The following is a 16,106-nucleotide window of genomic DNA, read 5'->3' as shown; positions in this document are numbered from 1 at the left end:
CCGGTTATTTTGCATACTACCATAAAAGATATTCATGCCAAACATGTATAGTATAAATTCCCTATCACATACACTCAATCATCAAGTTAGTTTCCTCTCAAGCAATATAGCATTAATCTTGGTGAGCTCATGAATTCACAAATTTCCATTCTCGTGTCTTATTATAGTCCCGTTGAATTTCTTAGAAATCTCGATGGGTATCCCATTTACCATCAAGTCATGATAATGACCATTTTAAAATATACACTCCCGTGAACCTCACTCTTACGGCGGGACTGCCAGTCCAGGTTCAATCCCTCATAACATAAATTCAAGAAATATTGTCGGGATTACCATTCCAGGCTAAATCCTTTACAACGAAAATTACTCCAAAACATTCAAATCTGAAATGCCAGTCCAGGCTAATTTCAGTCCTTAATCGTATTACCCATCCGGGCTTAATCCACATGCACATATATTCATCGGGAGGTTTGATCACTCCGGGCTGGATCCTTACTATACTGAGATCATTGGATTACTCGTCTGGGCTAAATCCCTTTCTGCAACACATGCATGATCTCATGTCATGTAAACAAGAATTTACCCATCGAATCTCTCTTTTTCATTCAACCAGGACAATTGTCATCTCTTTTTCATTTTACACTACCACATTTCATGAATTTTCATGCAATTAATATCTAAATTAACATACATTTAAGAATATTCATTTTCAAGTATATTTAAAGTTTATTTCGAGTTACACGAACTTACCTGGTAATTGCTTCAGTTTCGTATTTCGATTATTCTGAAACCTTTCGATTTCCACGGTCGACCTCAGAAATTGGTTTCTCGGAGTCTATATCAATAAAAATAAATTATTAATACCTCATACTATTTATTTCGGACGTAAATTTTACCCCGGGCAAAATGACCATCTTACCCCCAACATTTCATATTTTTACAAATTAGCCCCTATGCTCGTATAATGCAATGCATGAAATTCCTTAGTTACCCATGCCTAGCCGAATGTATCTTAAGCTCATACCAACCCATAATTTTCTCTATTTCACATTTCTACCACATATTTTATACGTCTTTTAGGTCATTTCCATGAAAACCTACCAAGTAAAAGTTGTTTACCATCCTTTAAACTCTCATATTCCTCCATAAGTAATAAAACACAAGCATCTCAAGCATGGGTAAATTTCCAAACATGAACCCTAGCTCGAGATATGGGTAGAAATGGATAGAGCATGTTTTGAAGATCTCAAAATTACAAAGAACATTAAAAACGGGGCTAGAAAGCACTTGCTATTGAGCTTGAAATGTTGAAAACCCTAGCTTATGGAACTCTAGGTGTTTCGGCAGCTATGGGGAAGAAGATGGCTGATTTTGGTTTTCTTTTTCCCTTTTTTTAAGTTTATTATCAAATAACCAAAATGCCCCTCCTTACAAAACTTCCAAATTTTTCTATATATGCCCATTTTCATCCAAAAACTTAGAATTTGGGCAAATTTCTATTTAATACCTTCTAATTTATAATTCAAAGCAATTTCAAACAAATTGCTTCTAGAACCCAGGTTTTGCAATTTATTTAATTTGGTCCCTAATTTCCAATTGGACACCTTATACTTAGAATTTCTTCATGAAACTTTAACACACGCTTATTTTCATATCCTAGAACTCATAATAATCACACAAAAAATATTTTAATGTCGGATATGTGGTCTTGAAACCTCTATTCGGACTAGGCCCTATTTTAGGATGTTACATCTTGTATGCTGATAGGATCCTGATATGCCATCCTTTTTTGGCTTCTAGTTCTCAGAAAAAAAAATCAGAACCTTAAATTAGATTTAAGTAATTTAGAATTGACATTAAAAAAGTGTTTACAATATACCTGTGATCCAATTGTGTTAAGCTAAACGCGTGATGTTCTGTTGTTCTCTTTTGGCTTATAGTTTGTGTACTCGTACCAGACTAAGGCCAAAAATGTTAGAACCCCAAATTAGATTAAAATATTTTTGAATTGACATTAAAATAGTGTATACGATATACCTATGCTCCAGTTGTATTAGGAAAAATGCATGTTGTTATATTGTTATTTTTTGGGCTTCTGGTTCTCGTACTCGTACTAAACTAGGACTAAAAAAATCAAAACCCAAATTAGATTTTAATATTTTGGAATTGACAATGAAAAAGTGTTTAAGATATACATGTGTTCCCGTTGTGTTAGGTTGAATGCATGATCTTTTGTTGTGACCCTCACTTCCACATTTCTTGCATCTCATAATTAAACCAACCCTACTGAGTTGTCTAGGCTTCATTTTTTTGGGTTCATTTTTTACCTTGATTCTATTCTTCTTTGGCCTACTAGGCATTGTTTTCTCAACTGATGGAAGCACGGGCTCAATGCCAGATTTAGTCCATTCATGTGACCCATTTATGGGTTGCAAAACATATTCATGTGCTTTCAAATATGTGTCCTTGTGGTAGTACCTATGTAAGTGGTCGTCAAGATCTTGTTCAAGATGCCATATAGCATAGTAGGCATGGGGACAAGGGATCCCAGATAATAGCACAACAAGCATAAGGACAAGCAACCATTCAGACCTAGTATGAGTCTACACCCTTCTTTCCAACCTCTTTTCAATGCTTCAAAACAAATATAAAACCTCTTGAAATATGGTGGAGATTCAGGTGTGACTCTATTCACTGCCATCTTTATAGTACCTCCAGGATTTTTAGTCTCAACTCATCAATATAATCTCACAACATAGCAATTTCCTGTACGAAGTTCCCTGCCAAATCCTTCACCCTTTTATTGGCCCTTCTACACTTTGTCATATTAACATTGACATGCATTTTTACAGTTACCATTCTTTGTATATCCCTTAGCTTCATTTTTAGGTAGCCCCCAATAATAGCTTCAAAATGTTCTGCAATAACTTTTAGATTGACCATTTTATTTCTAAAACTAACATAATAGTTGTGCTCTTCATAGAAACTTTTCACCTACATGCATCTGGTCATGTTACTGTAACTTGCAAATATTCCCCATTTACACTTTTATGATGCAATGCATTAAACTCTAACCCTATTTGGTTCATTCCTGATTATCTTAAGTTCCCTTCTACAACACATTAAGTACTTACGAATTGCGAATTTGAATTGCTCACTATCTTTAAACAGCATCCCAATATAGAAGTTTGGACTTGTTGAGTTTGGATTGTATGTGGGAAACCTACTTCTTATTCTACAAACATCAAAATTGTCATCATCTTCTGACCCAAGTATGCTCCTATGATCATCACTATCAAAATATCCAATCAGATTTCCATCTTCTTCCTTACCAACACTATCATTTATTCATTCACAATCGACTTTTTCGGGGACCTCAGCCTCAAACTGCTCTTTAGAGCTTTTACTTTCAGTCTCATCAAATATTGTTTCCTTACCTTTCCCACTGGTTTTCCCCTCAACTTCCCTAACCCCCTCCTCACCACTTCTATCACTCTTACCACCTTCATTGACAGCAACATCAACCTCCTCCTCACCATATTTATCAATCTCACCACCTTCACTGAAAGTAACATCATCACCCTTCCCATCTAAACCTTTAGAACCTCGCCACCCTCACCCGAACCCTCACTACCTTTACCTTCCTCACCCTCACCCTTACCACATTTACTACCAACAACCTCACCACCCTCTCCCTTACCCTCATCACATCACCACCCTCACCCTCACTACATTTACTGCCGACAACCTCGTCACCTTTATTACTATCACCACCAAATTACAAATATGCTACAAATAACATTGATTCATCATCAACAAAAACAATAATGTCAATCTCATTGTAATAGCCCGTTTTCAGTAAAATTAAAATAGTGGTTTTAGAACCACTAATCTGAAGTCAAAATATTTATTTTATTATTATTTTAATGTCTACAGCATGTTAGTAGTGTCGTATAAAAATTTCACTAAGAAATTTTATCAATTGCTTGCTTAATTTGATAAAAAGGACTAAATCGCGTAAATTTCAAAACTTGAGTTCTATTAGCTAAAGGTGTCTAATAGCTATGAAACCTTAAAGTAGACGTCCTTATGTGGTAATTAGGCCATTAATGAGTTATTGGATGATAATGGCTTGGTATTTTGTGTAATTATTAAATGTTTTAAAGGTTAATTTAGGAAATTAACAAATAAAGGATAATTAAAATAAAACAAAAATTATCATCATCTTTCATTATCTACTTTCAACTGAAAAATGCAAGGGAAGAATCCATTTTTGAATGTTTCATTCGGCCATCTTTATTTCTTCATTTAGGTATGAGATTTTGATCCGTTTTTAATGATTTCTATGTTTCTGAAGTCATTGTAGCTTAATCTAGCTAGCCCTGAGACTAACTTGTGAAACCGTTAAAAGTATAGGGTTTTACCATTGATGGATGTATATGTATTTTGATTTTTGATGATAGAAAATGGATGGTTGTTGTTAGATAAACAACATTTGTCAAGTGATTTTTGATTAAATTGTCAATTAGGGATTAAATTGAGAAATGTGAAAATTATGTGGTAAAAATGTGAAATATGTGGAATATAGGGCCTGCTAGGTACTTAATTGATATTCAACTAGCATGGGTATAAGTTGAATTGCATGAATTTGAATTTTTATGAGCTAGGGACTAAATTTGTAAAAATGTTAAAATATAAAAGGTAAAAGTGTAAAATTGCCATAATATGAATTTTGGATTAAATTGAATAGAATGTATTTTGAATGAGTTAAATTTGATTATATAGATCAAGAAAAGCAACGTACGGATATAGATCGGGGGAAAAATAAAGTATTGGATTAGTCGATCCTATTCCGTCGTTTTTGTGATCGAGGTAAGTTCGTAAGTTAATAAGCATTAATGTAATTTTGTTTTAAATGCTTTGTAATTGCATTATTGATGAATATGACTTTATGAAAATGTTCGATGAAGATTTGGCGATGTGTGAAATCCCAGTTGAACCTTAGGAATAGATAGGATACAAATGACATGTCATTAGGGGTTATTGTGTTTTGGGTGCTGGTCCGTAAGTTCTACCGGCGACTAAGTTTTTTGGCATGTGTTACGGATTCTCGTCAGCTTGTGTAAGAAGCACCATTTAGCTACGTCTTAACCGTTAGCTTGTGTGAGCAGACCCAATGATAGCTCGAGATGAGCATTTGCATATGAGATATGAGATTGAGATGGTTTCGACCATGTATTGGCACTTAGGGTGCGAGATTCCCTAGTATCTGATATTATTCCAAATGGTTCAACGAGTATATTAATGATATGAAAGGGTAAGAGATTGATACGTATCAGTGCAGGTATGTACGTAAACCATATGAGCATTGAATTTATGAAATTTATGAGTTTCATAATTTACCATGTGGATGAATATATGTTAGCCTTGTGATTAAGTTGAGTTGTAGTATATTTTGTTTAAATTACTTAAATTGTGAATGAATGGTAAGTTATACTTATTAGCCATACGAGCTTATTATGCTTAATAGCTTACTCTGTTTACTTTTCCGTGTTTTATAGTGATTTTAAAGCTCTCTCAGATTGGGAGTTGTCGGAGATCTCATCACGCTATCCAACCGTCATTTTTTTTACTTTTGAACTTGTGTACTTTGTTATATGGCATGTATAGGTGTTGTAATTAATATGGTATATATATTTGTAATGTTGTTAGCCAATTGATTTGGCTTGTAAATGATGTATGTTTTGGTTATATGTATAGCCATGTGATTTGGCTTATTTTGGTATACTTGGTTATGTATATATATGTGTAAATGACCTTTGATGTTTGGTTTACAATTTCTATGTAAATTTCTTGTTCTGAATTGGTATTTTAAGTACAAAATGATGGAATTTGATAATGTGGTATGCATGTTGATTTAGGCACAAAGTCTAATAGGTGAGTTTGATCATTTAGGTAATTTTTAGATGTGAAATTGGTATGAATTTGAATGGCTATTTGGGATGCTCATGAGCATTTTGGTTGTTGGTGTTGGTAGTATATGATTTTGTCTTGAAATTGGTTGGTTATAAGTGCCTATTTATGCATTGGTTGTTTGTACATTGTTGAACCCAAGTTGACATCATTTGGGGTGAGAAATGTGGCTTGAAAAATAGCCTATTTTTGTTCACACGGGCTAAGACAAGAGCGTCTGTCTCAATCGTGTATGGCACACGGCTAGGTGACACAACCGTGTGTCCCTTGGTAATTAATTAGAAACCAAGTCAATAGCTCCACACTGCCTAGCACATGAGCATGTGACTTGGTCGTGTGGCATAAGTCTGTATACCCTCCAATTTTCACACGGCCTAGCACACAGCCTGACACACGGGTGTGTGTAGCTATTTTGAAGGGTACACAGGCTAGTCACACAGGGGTATGGTTGGCCGTGTGACCCAAGTCAGAGAGTTACACGGGGTAGGACACAGGCTGGAACACAGCCATGTGATTCCATTTCTAATGTCCAGACTGCCTGTGACACAGGCGTGTGTCCCAGTGTTTTGAAAATTTTTCTATGTTTTTCCAAATTTTTCCTGAGTTATCAGTTTAGTCCCGAACCACTTCTAATGCTTATTTTTGGCCTCGAAAGCTCGTATTAGGGACTATATGATTGTATCTAAATGATGTTTATTTGGATATAAGAATTGTATGATTGTTTAATCGATAAGTCTAGTAATGCTCCAAAACCCTATTCCGGCGACGGATACGGGTTAAGGGTGTTACACTAATGCTCTACATATAAGTCTATCTCCTTATAATTAACCCAGTAATTTATAATGTCAATAATGCTACTATCATTCCACACAACCCTAAGGTTATTCTACAAAGTCCTACTGCTAAGTACATGGAAATAAATTAGTTGCACTGTGTTAAGCCCTAACCTATCTTTAACTATTTTACACAACTCAAAATATGATATCGTATTTGGATCCTCTTTAAGCCTCAACATCTCACCACCTTAATACCTAACATGGGGATTATGTACGAACTTACCCCCAACATGCAAGTTGATATAGTATTCCTCCTCTACAGACATCTGCAGTTTAAAGAATAAAAAACATAAGCATAATGACAAACAATGTGCAGCAAAAAATGGTATATACAAACAATTTATTAAATAATATAAATTATAAACAGTTTATATAAAGTTAAATGATTTAATAATTATATATATATGTCATAACAGCACAACAATAAAACATGAAGGGACCATTAAGAGTTATTACTAAGTTCACAGAAAATCCAAAATTATTACCCCTACCAAAGTTATCAGCAACAACAAACAGAAACAGCAGCTAGTAGGCATATTAAACATAAAGCTTCTTCTTCAAAAAGGACATGTTAAAGGCTACATACTGAAGGTTATGGTTTATAACAATACTCTTGAACTTAGAGTTACAAAGGATGGTAGGGAAATAATTGGTGAAGGAATAAGGCATATTTGCCAAATATATTAGCAAAGCCCTTGGAAAATTGTTTGTACAAAGGATGCAGAACTCAATGAAACTACAAATTAACATTGCAAATGTTGAACCTGCAAAAGATGGGATCTCTAGCTTGGCAAAGCAGGAAAAAAAACTTCTTAGCAAAAGGAATTGCATATAAAATTCAATTTAAATTAAAAAATACAAATTATTTACTAAACATAAAAAAATATTCTTAAACCAAACAAGAAATAATAGTCTTTTTTATTAGCTCAACAAAACTATAGTTATATTAGTAAAGTGAGTATAAATTGACAACAATTGTGAAGGCTCAAATACTCTTCAATTGTGAAGTCAATCAATTATATACAATTATAATAACTGAATTTTAGAAAAATAATAATAATAATTCAACTCCTCCAATTGTCAGTTAATGATAATTAAAAACCATGGAAAGACAGATAATATTTGAACAAATAAAGAAAATAGTACAGTATTAGGTTTTCATTTATTTAATTTTTCCCAGGACATTAGGCCATTCCCTATTGGATCTATCCTTAAAGTTCTACCGAGAATGCAGACAAAACTAGAAAAGTATATAATTTAAGCTCAATTTAAATTCCTAGAATCTTTTCAATTAATAAATAAAATTGTTTTAATGATATTACTTTTACATTCCATGACAATTTCAACCAACAACACAAAGCAAAATGATGGAATTCAAAATCTGGCAAAGAAGATATATCTATATCCAAACTTAAAGGCTTCAAAAATTTTCAAACTTCAAATTTTTATTGTTTTTCCTTCTCCCTCTTTCTCACTTCAAAGATGTTTTATTATTTCATATTAAACGTATTAGCTCAAGGGGAATCTTCCTTTAGTCAGTCCTCAATGTACAAAAAAACAAGACACTGACAAGTTTATTGGGGGAAAGATTTATTAAACTCCAAATACATGAAAAAGTTATAGTAAAGTAAAGAAAACAAAAGAAAATCTCAACAAATACAAAAAGAAACAATCATACAAAACAAAGCATTAAAATGAAGAACAGTTTGTTTATTTGTACCTTTTCTTCTCTATGATTTGGAGTATGAACCTTCACCAATCTTCACTACAAAAGAGCCAAGAGAAAACACGTTATAAATGAATCTTAAACCCGCAATTCCCCAAAATCAACAATCCCATAACCCAAAAACTCTTGAAAATCTCCAAAATTTTGAAACCTAAACCAAAATCGCCAAACCCAAGAACCTTAAACATTAATCGAAATAACAATATAATAGTTTGAAAGTGAAAATTATAAAAACATACCCCAATTTTTTCCTTTATCGAGTTAGGGTTCTAATATTTTGTTTTGATTAACTGATCCAAAATTTAGGCTTCAATTTTTTATTGTGATCAATCGGGCTTCTCTTTTCTGGTTAGTGTTTAACTTGTTTAAATTTTTTTAATTGTTTTAATTGTGGGTAAATCCCAAAAATTTTCTAAATGTTTTTTTTTTATTTTAATTATTTTTTAAGTTTAAATTCATGTGCTAACATAGTATTATTTTGTCTTATATGCCACATCAGCATTTACATACGTGTAGCACCTGGGTGGAAAAAAAATTCCATATCAGTGCCATTAATCCCTTAACGGCCACATCAGGAAGACTATTAAAAATGACTATTTTGACCAAAAAAATAAAGGTTATGTATGAAAGTACTCTAAAAAAAACCTTCAAGGCCAAAGTAAACCCACACCCAAACGCTATGGGCTAATTTTGTCATTATGCAAATTTATTTTAAATTTAATAACTTCTAAATCATTCATTCTTCATACTATTTGATTAGTTTTGAATATTTAAGACACTTTTAAATTTAATAAAATTAAAATTCTTCCAAAAAATTTTTTGCTCAAATAAATTAAAAAAAATTATTAACATACTCAATTGAAATGTTCATGGAACTAGTTTATTATTTTAGTAAATTGTATAACTATTACCTATATATGGTTAGTTACACATGGTACTGGTAGAATAAAAATAATGATAGACATCTCATATTTTTAAAAATTAAAATCATTTATTTATTTTCTAAATTATTTTTTATGTAGCATAGACAATACTATAGAATTAAAACAATGATACACCTCATATTTTTAAAGAAAACCGATTTTTAATATATTTTTTAAAACTTTATGCAATTTAGAAAAAATCAACCTAAACAAATGATTTGGTTGTCCAAATTTATTTTAGACTTATTTTTTAATAATTTTAATTAATTTTTTTTTAAATTTGAATTTTATTTAATATTTTTATATATTTTTAAAATGTTTTACGTTAATTATTAAAAAGTAATAATTAGTTCTTTTATAATTTAAAAAAAAATTAAGTCCAAAATAAACCTTGACAATCATTTGTCCAAGTTCATTTTTGACATAAATTTTAGATATTTTAATAAAATTTAAATTTTTTTATTAGCGTGACACTATCATATCAATAATTGTTGTTGACATGAGCTACCATGATAATAAGAAACGAAAAACGTTGATGAAATGACCTAATTAATACAACTAAAAAGTTTGAGGACTCAAAAACTATTTTTTGCGGAGGGAGTTAAATGAATTTTTTTTTTTGTCAAAGTTCAGGAGCTTTTTTACCCCATTAACTGAACTGGACCATTATTACAATATAATCTGCAATGAAGATCCATCCAGCATCTTCCATCGACATGTTTCTGAACTTCCTAAGATCAGCAGATTGTAATCAATGATGTTGATCATGATCCGTTGGCCAAACTAAATAAAAGATAATCAAATATTGCAGTGCACCTTCATCCCTCCGGTAAAAGCCCCATAGAATATTACTTAAACAAATAAAAGAAATGCAAAAGAGTGGTCGCCAGAAGCAGTTAAAAAGAAATATACTTATATTACTTCCATTACACGTGAATCGTATCTGCTAACGTTATGCCACACCAACTTCACCCTCTTCAACTATTTATAACCCAACAAACCTAACAGAAAGCAGGAAAAACATAAAATAAAATGAGGTGGGACCTCAAAATCTATGCTAATTTCATCATATCTTCAATCTTAATTACGTGTACAAAAGTTCACCTACGTCCATGCATTGCATCCTATTGGACATGACACACAAGTGCACCCACACCTCTCACACCATAACCAAAGTTCTTGTAAAGACGAAGACTATATGATTTCTTCTGAAATGATACTAGCTAGAACTTAGGGTCATCAATCCATTTTTTTAAAATGAAAATTTTTAAAGCTTCTTGTTTACTCCTTGTTTTCGTTGTTTTCGTTGATTAGTTTTTCTCAACCATTATGCTTAATGAAATAGGAATAGGAATAGGATTAAAAAAATCTATTTAAAGAAATGATCTGGATGCATCATCCCTATATAATATAACAAATATACGGTGTAAAAGTACTATAGAGGCCCCCATACTAGGCTTTTTGCATTTTATCCCTAAAAAGATAGCAAATTAATCCCTATACATTAGATCAAAAAGTAAATAGTCCTTTTTGTTAAAAAATTCATTTAATTCTACTCTTAAAAACTGGCGTGGCTATCAAAATGACCAAACAGTTACACGTGTACCTCATTCTGACATATAAAGACTAGTTTTTAATAGTAGAAATAGATGAAATTTTTAACAAAATAATTAGTTTGCTCTTTGACCTAATGTACAATGACTACTTAACCTATTTTTTTAATAGAAGAAACAAAATACAATTCAACTTCTAATACAAAGACCTCTATGGTACTACCTCTATGGTACTTTTACCCAAATACATATAATAAGGAAATTTTGACAATTTTTTGTAACAGTTGGAATCTTTATATCATTGTTAGCCATCAACAACCATGTATTACTTGTTGACTAAACTCTCATCGGCAGTGACATCATATTCACAGATAAAGACAGTGAAAAAGAAAGTTGAGTCTGATAGTTTATTATTGCATGCTCTAAATAGATATAAAACATACCAACTTAGAGAGAATAACCTAAATTTGTTGCAAATTCGAAAATTCCACTTTTTCTATAATATCTAATAAGATATCATGTATTGCTCAAAAAGCTTGTCAACAGATTAATTGCTATCTGGCATATATATTACCTAGTTAGAGCAAAGCAGCAATATACGCAACCAAGTTCATTTAATGAAAAATAATAACAAAACTTGCTTAGTATAATACAATCATAGCGACATTAATGTGTATATATATATAGACACTCTAAACAAAAAGTCACATTATTATGTTAAAAGGGGTTATTCATACTCCACAAGGTCTACTGGTTAATTATAATTTTCTGTATATGTCGTCTGTTTACATATTTACAATTTAATTTTATCTAATCATTTTAGAACAATATAAAGTAATTTGATTTGCTGGTTTATAGTACCTGCTAATTCATTTCCTAGATAGAGTAAGATTTTACTAATTTGACAAGTGGCTTTAATTAGAAATCTGTAGTTTCTCTTTGTAGTAACTTTTCCTTCGTCACTTTCTAATCATAACTTTTAGGGCTAGTTTGGCAATATTTTTAAAAAGTACTTTTAAAGAGTGCTATGAAAAAGTACTTTTGAGAAGTGTTTTTAAAAAGTTTGATTTAAAATTTGAGTATTTAACATTGCTGTTAAAAAGTGCTTTTGAGAAATAAAATGTCTATTTTAGACATGTTATTATAAAGTAACAAATATGCATTTAAATAATATTTATATTTGTTAATATTATTATATTTTAGTAAGAATATAAAAAATTATTATAACTTCTTGTTAATATTTTAATATATAAAATATAAATTTTAAATATTTTTAAGCAATAAATATTAATTATTTATAAAATTTAATTAGAATATATAAACAATATTTTAAATATTTAAATATAACTATTAAATATTTGTATTAGTATTTTAAAAAATATTTTTTTATTTTTAATTAATGATTTTAACACATTTGTAATCAAGTACCAAGAAAAAAAAAGTACTATGTTATTGGAGGGGTAAAAAAATAATTAAGCATTAAAAGTGCTTTTGGGAGAGAAAAAGCTAAAAATTTTAGCTTCTCCTTTTCAGAAGTACTTTTTAAAAGCACTTCTGAAAAGTTAAAAATTTCAGCCAAAAACAGCTTGTTCTGCACAGCTTTTCTTCCAGAAGTGCTTTTGGAGCCAGAAGTACTTTTGAAAAGCAATGCAGAACTGACCCTTAACTTTGGGAAAGAAATCCTAGAAGTCATCCCATCCTGGGCCTAGCTCTTATTAATAGCCAGATATGATTTAACTTAATTAACCCCATTTGACTTATTCCACTAAACTACCTAGAGGCACATGGCCCACACCCAAACTTAATTTATATGGGATTTAACACCAGCCCAGGTCCTAAGGCCTAGCATATGGATAAGTTAATTATGAAACAGAGAACTTGTTGGCAAATATGATTATATCTTCAATTTTACATAAAATCCAAATATTCAGGAGACCCATGCAAATGACAGGTTAATACTAAGAGCCCCGTTGATTTGGTGACATTTCATCATAAGAATTACTTGCACATTTATGAAGTAAACTAAGCTAACAAACAATTCAATGGTTTGAACTACAACAAAATGAAGAGAAGTAAAACATACCTCAAAAAATTGTAGTCTGCCAAACTGTCTCCAGACCACCTTAAATTCGAGAAAGCATTATAAGGCAATAAGATTGAAGAAGTTGGAATTAATTATATGGGAAGCACATAAATAATTTTTCAAGCAGGGACTAGTTATGGAAACTGAAAGAACGGGAGAGTTGGTTCATGAAATCTGAGTAGCTACGATAAGGTACAAGAGAATCTCAATCAAACGTAAGATGTCTTTGTATACATCTAGATAACGTGTTTTCAAACCCCACCCAGACACTGGCAAAACCAAGCATCCCTCAGGTCTACTTTAGCAAATGTCACTCGGGCAGAGAAGTGGCCATGAAATCACGGTCCGATATCAGAAGTTGGTAATAAACTGAGAATTTGCTTGAGCTAGGATCCGTAAATGGTAGAGAAAAGTAGAGAAGCTCCAAAAGTTCCCACAACATAAACTTGGAAAATGAGATAGGCAGCCTAAGGAAGTTCTATTCGGAACAATTTAAACTATTTCAACCCCATCAAGTTCAATGGGATAAGTACCTTTTTCATTTTTACTACAGTCAAACCCCAGGATCAATGAGACACATGCCTGTCCTCATTTGCAAAATGCAGCATTGCGCCTCTGCTTCAAAGTCCTGGAACTGCTCGGGAAACTGGGAAACAAAGTGAGGGAAAGAAGGAATAATATAGAAAAGAAAAAATAAATAAAAATGAATACCTGAGCTCCCCATTTGAAATGAAAATTTCAGGGGAGGAAATAAAAAACAGCAGAGATACTAAAATGAGAACTTAAGCAATCGTGCTTTAAGTTGTCAGGCTAATTCATTCAACCCAAAAGATAAAAAGGAGACGCTTAAAGCTCCAACAGCCAACTCTGGAAAGCATCTTTGCAGCCATAGAATAGAAACTGGCTACATATTTCAGCTCAATCCAACTAAACCCAGAACCCATCATCATATTTATGATTTCCCTCATCTAATCTCAATATATTTTTAATTGACACTTCCAAAATAAACAGTATTCGTAGCGCACTTTGCGTGGAAAATGCGGAAAATTGAGTGGGAAAAACAAACCAGCCACACAGGTAAAGTTCAACAAACAAATAGATTCTACTTTTTAAATCAGGGTTCAATGCAAAATATGTTCTATAAAAGATTCAAAAGACTACAAAATGTATATGAAGTAAATAACCTGGACTGCAGGCACACATGAAATCACAACTAAACAAAGCAGAAAAGATTGCCATCAGCTTTCATTTGCCATGAGTCTGACAAAATAATTGAGAAGCTTGTAATTAAAAACTTAAAAGAAGAAGAATGACGTAACTAGAGCACTTTTTGAAATATAAAAAGTGCTCCCTTGCCACTTCATTTCCCATTCTATTTCGAAAAAAAAAATCTGAGATAACAAACATAAGTTCAAACATGACCATATTAACTCAAATAATTCGAAGACTCTAATTACAAATACAAGCTTTAGCTACCTTCGCTTTTGCTCCCAATATCCTCAGTCCGAACCTTCCCAACCCTCTCATTCTCCGGTAAAACACACCAATTCGGCGACTGCACAGCTCGCAACCACTTAAAATCATCAACATTCCCCCAATTCCCCGTCTCTTCACTCAACCCTGCCTTCTCCAAATCCATCTCGATCCCTTCATAATCCAAACAGTACGGAGCGAACCTCACAACATTGCTGTCCTCAATTATTGGCCTACTCCTCACTCTCAAATAAAAGTCACAACTTTTCGCCAAATGAATTCTTATCTGATGCGACGCCAATACGAAAACACAGCCTTCCACTTCCTCTATCAAAATAGACCCAATTACAGGCCCCATATAAACCTTGCAGTTCTTCAATCTGTTCACAAAAACCGCATTGCAGCAGCCGATTAATCTTACCTCACAAGATTCCAGATCAGATAGCGTAAACTCCCCTATCTCTGTCCCCCGTAATTTCTTCACTAGGGTTTCGTTTATTTTATTTCTAAACCCTGGGGAATTAGGGAGTTTGAAATTGAACACCGAAACGGTGTCGGGTTTTATACGTTCAGGTTCTTTGGAGAGTTCCTTTTTCGCTGTGGCTTTGTTTTTGAAGGAGAATTTCTTTTTGGGGATCAATTCGGAGTTTAAGATCTCCAAATTTTGCTTTAAATCGGAGATGGTTTTGAGAGAAGAGCGGACTTCATAAGAAGGAAGGAAATAAGAATTCTCGGCGACGAGTTTCTCGAGGTCCGAGATGGAGGAGGAGATATTGGCGAAATGAGATCTGAGGCGAGATGGATCCGATGTAGCAATGAGACGGGAGTTGGCGAGTTGGGAATCAATGGATTGCTTGGAGGCGGAGAATCGGGAGAGAAAGGAGGAGGTGGACTCGGAGGAGTTGGCTGAGTCGGATCGGCGAGCCAGTGAGGTGTCTAAACGAGCTTGGTGGCGATTGGAGAGGCGTTCGAGCATGGCTTGGTGCTTTTTCTGTAAATCGGCGTCGAGATCTAGGGTTTTAGTTGGGAGATTGGTGTGTGGGCTGTCTTCTTCCATGCTGATTTGGAGATTTTTTTTTTTCGCTATTTCTTCTTTTTAATTGCAGCAACTGCAAATCAGCAAGGACAAAACAAAAGATCTAGTTTCTAGTTGAAGAAAAAGAGCGTTGATTACGAAATTTTCCCGGGCATTCGGTTTTTTTCTTATATTTTTGAAATAACCTGTATAGATTCAACGAGTTTTTCATAATCTGACCGTAAAATATTTTTTTATTTATTTATTAAAAAGTAAAAATAAAAATAATATATATACTTTTTTTATTTTTTAGAATATTGGTATTTACTATTTTGTGCTATGATTAATACATATGTATTGATTTTGAAAATGTTATGTTTTATGAAACCTAATAACAACAACATTTTTTTAATGTTTTGGAAGTGTTTTTTTTAATATATATTGAAATAGGATTATAACTAAATTTAAAATCAATTTTTTTTAAAAAAAATGTTTCATTAGAATATTTTGGCTATATGCCAATT

At 32.5% G+C, this 16,106-nt stretch overlaps 1 protein-coding gene across 16 annotated transcripts; it reads right to left on the bottom strand.

Moving 5' to 3' along the window:
* Nucleotides 1-755: 755 nt before the first annotated feature.
* Nucleotides 756-15,842, bottom strand: LOC107897351 (tubulin-folding cofactor C). Of its 16 annotated transcripts, none has more exons than XM_041081975.1 (7): nt 14,571-15,793; nt 14,279-14,354; nt 13,628-13,740; nt 13,095-13,133; nt 8,530-8,569; nt 7,033-7,075; nt 768-835 (listed from the first exon to the last, which is right to left on the bottom strand). In XM_041081975.1, exons 1-2 carry the CDS (start codon nt 15,622-15,624, stop codon nt 14,308-14,310), a joined length of 1,101 nt encoding a protein of 366 aa, XP_040937909.1. In that variant the 5' UTR covers nt 15,625-15,793; the 3' UTR covers nt 768-835; nt 7,033-7,075; nt 8,530-8,569; nt 13,095-13,133; nt 13,628-13,740; nt 14,279-14,307. The 16 variants fall into 16 exon arrangements, with proteins under 16 accessions (XP_040937914.1, XP_040937909.1, XP_040937906.1 ...); XM_041081972.1 differs by lacking the exon at nt 768-835 and adding an exon at nt 10,104-10,459 and having other exon boundaries at nt 6,792-7,075; nt 8,530-8,574; XM_041081976.1 differs by lacking the exon at nt 768-835 and adding an exon at nt 10,104-10,189 and having other exon boundaries at nt 6,792-7,075; nt 8,530-8,574.
* Between the last annotated feature and the right edge of the window lie 264 nt (nt 15,843-16,106).

This window comes from Gossypium hirsutum, chromosome A11, assembly GCF_007990345.1.
Source record: "Gossypium hirsutum isolate 1008001.06 chromosome A11, Gossypium_hirsutum_v2.1, whole genome shotgun sequence".
NCBI lineage: Eukaryota > Viridiplantae > Streptophyta > Magnoliopsida > Malvales > Malvaceae > Gossypium > Gossypium hirsutum.
Note: the sequence above shows the minus strand (reverse complement) of the source record. Positions and strands in the feature narration are given on the sequence as shown.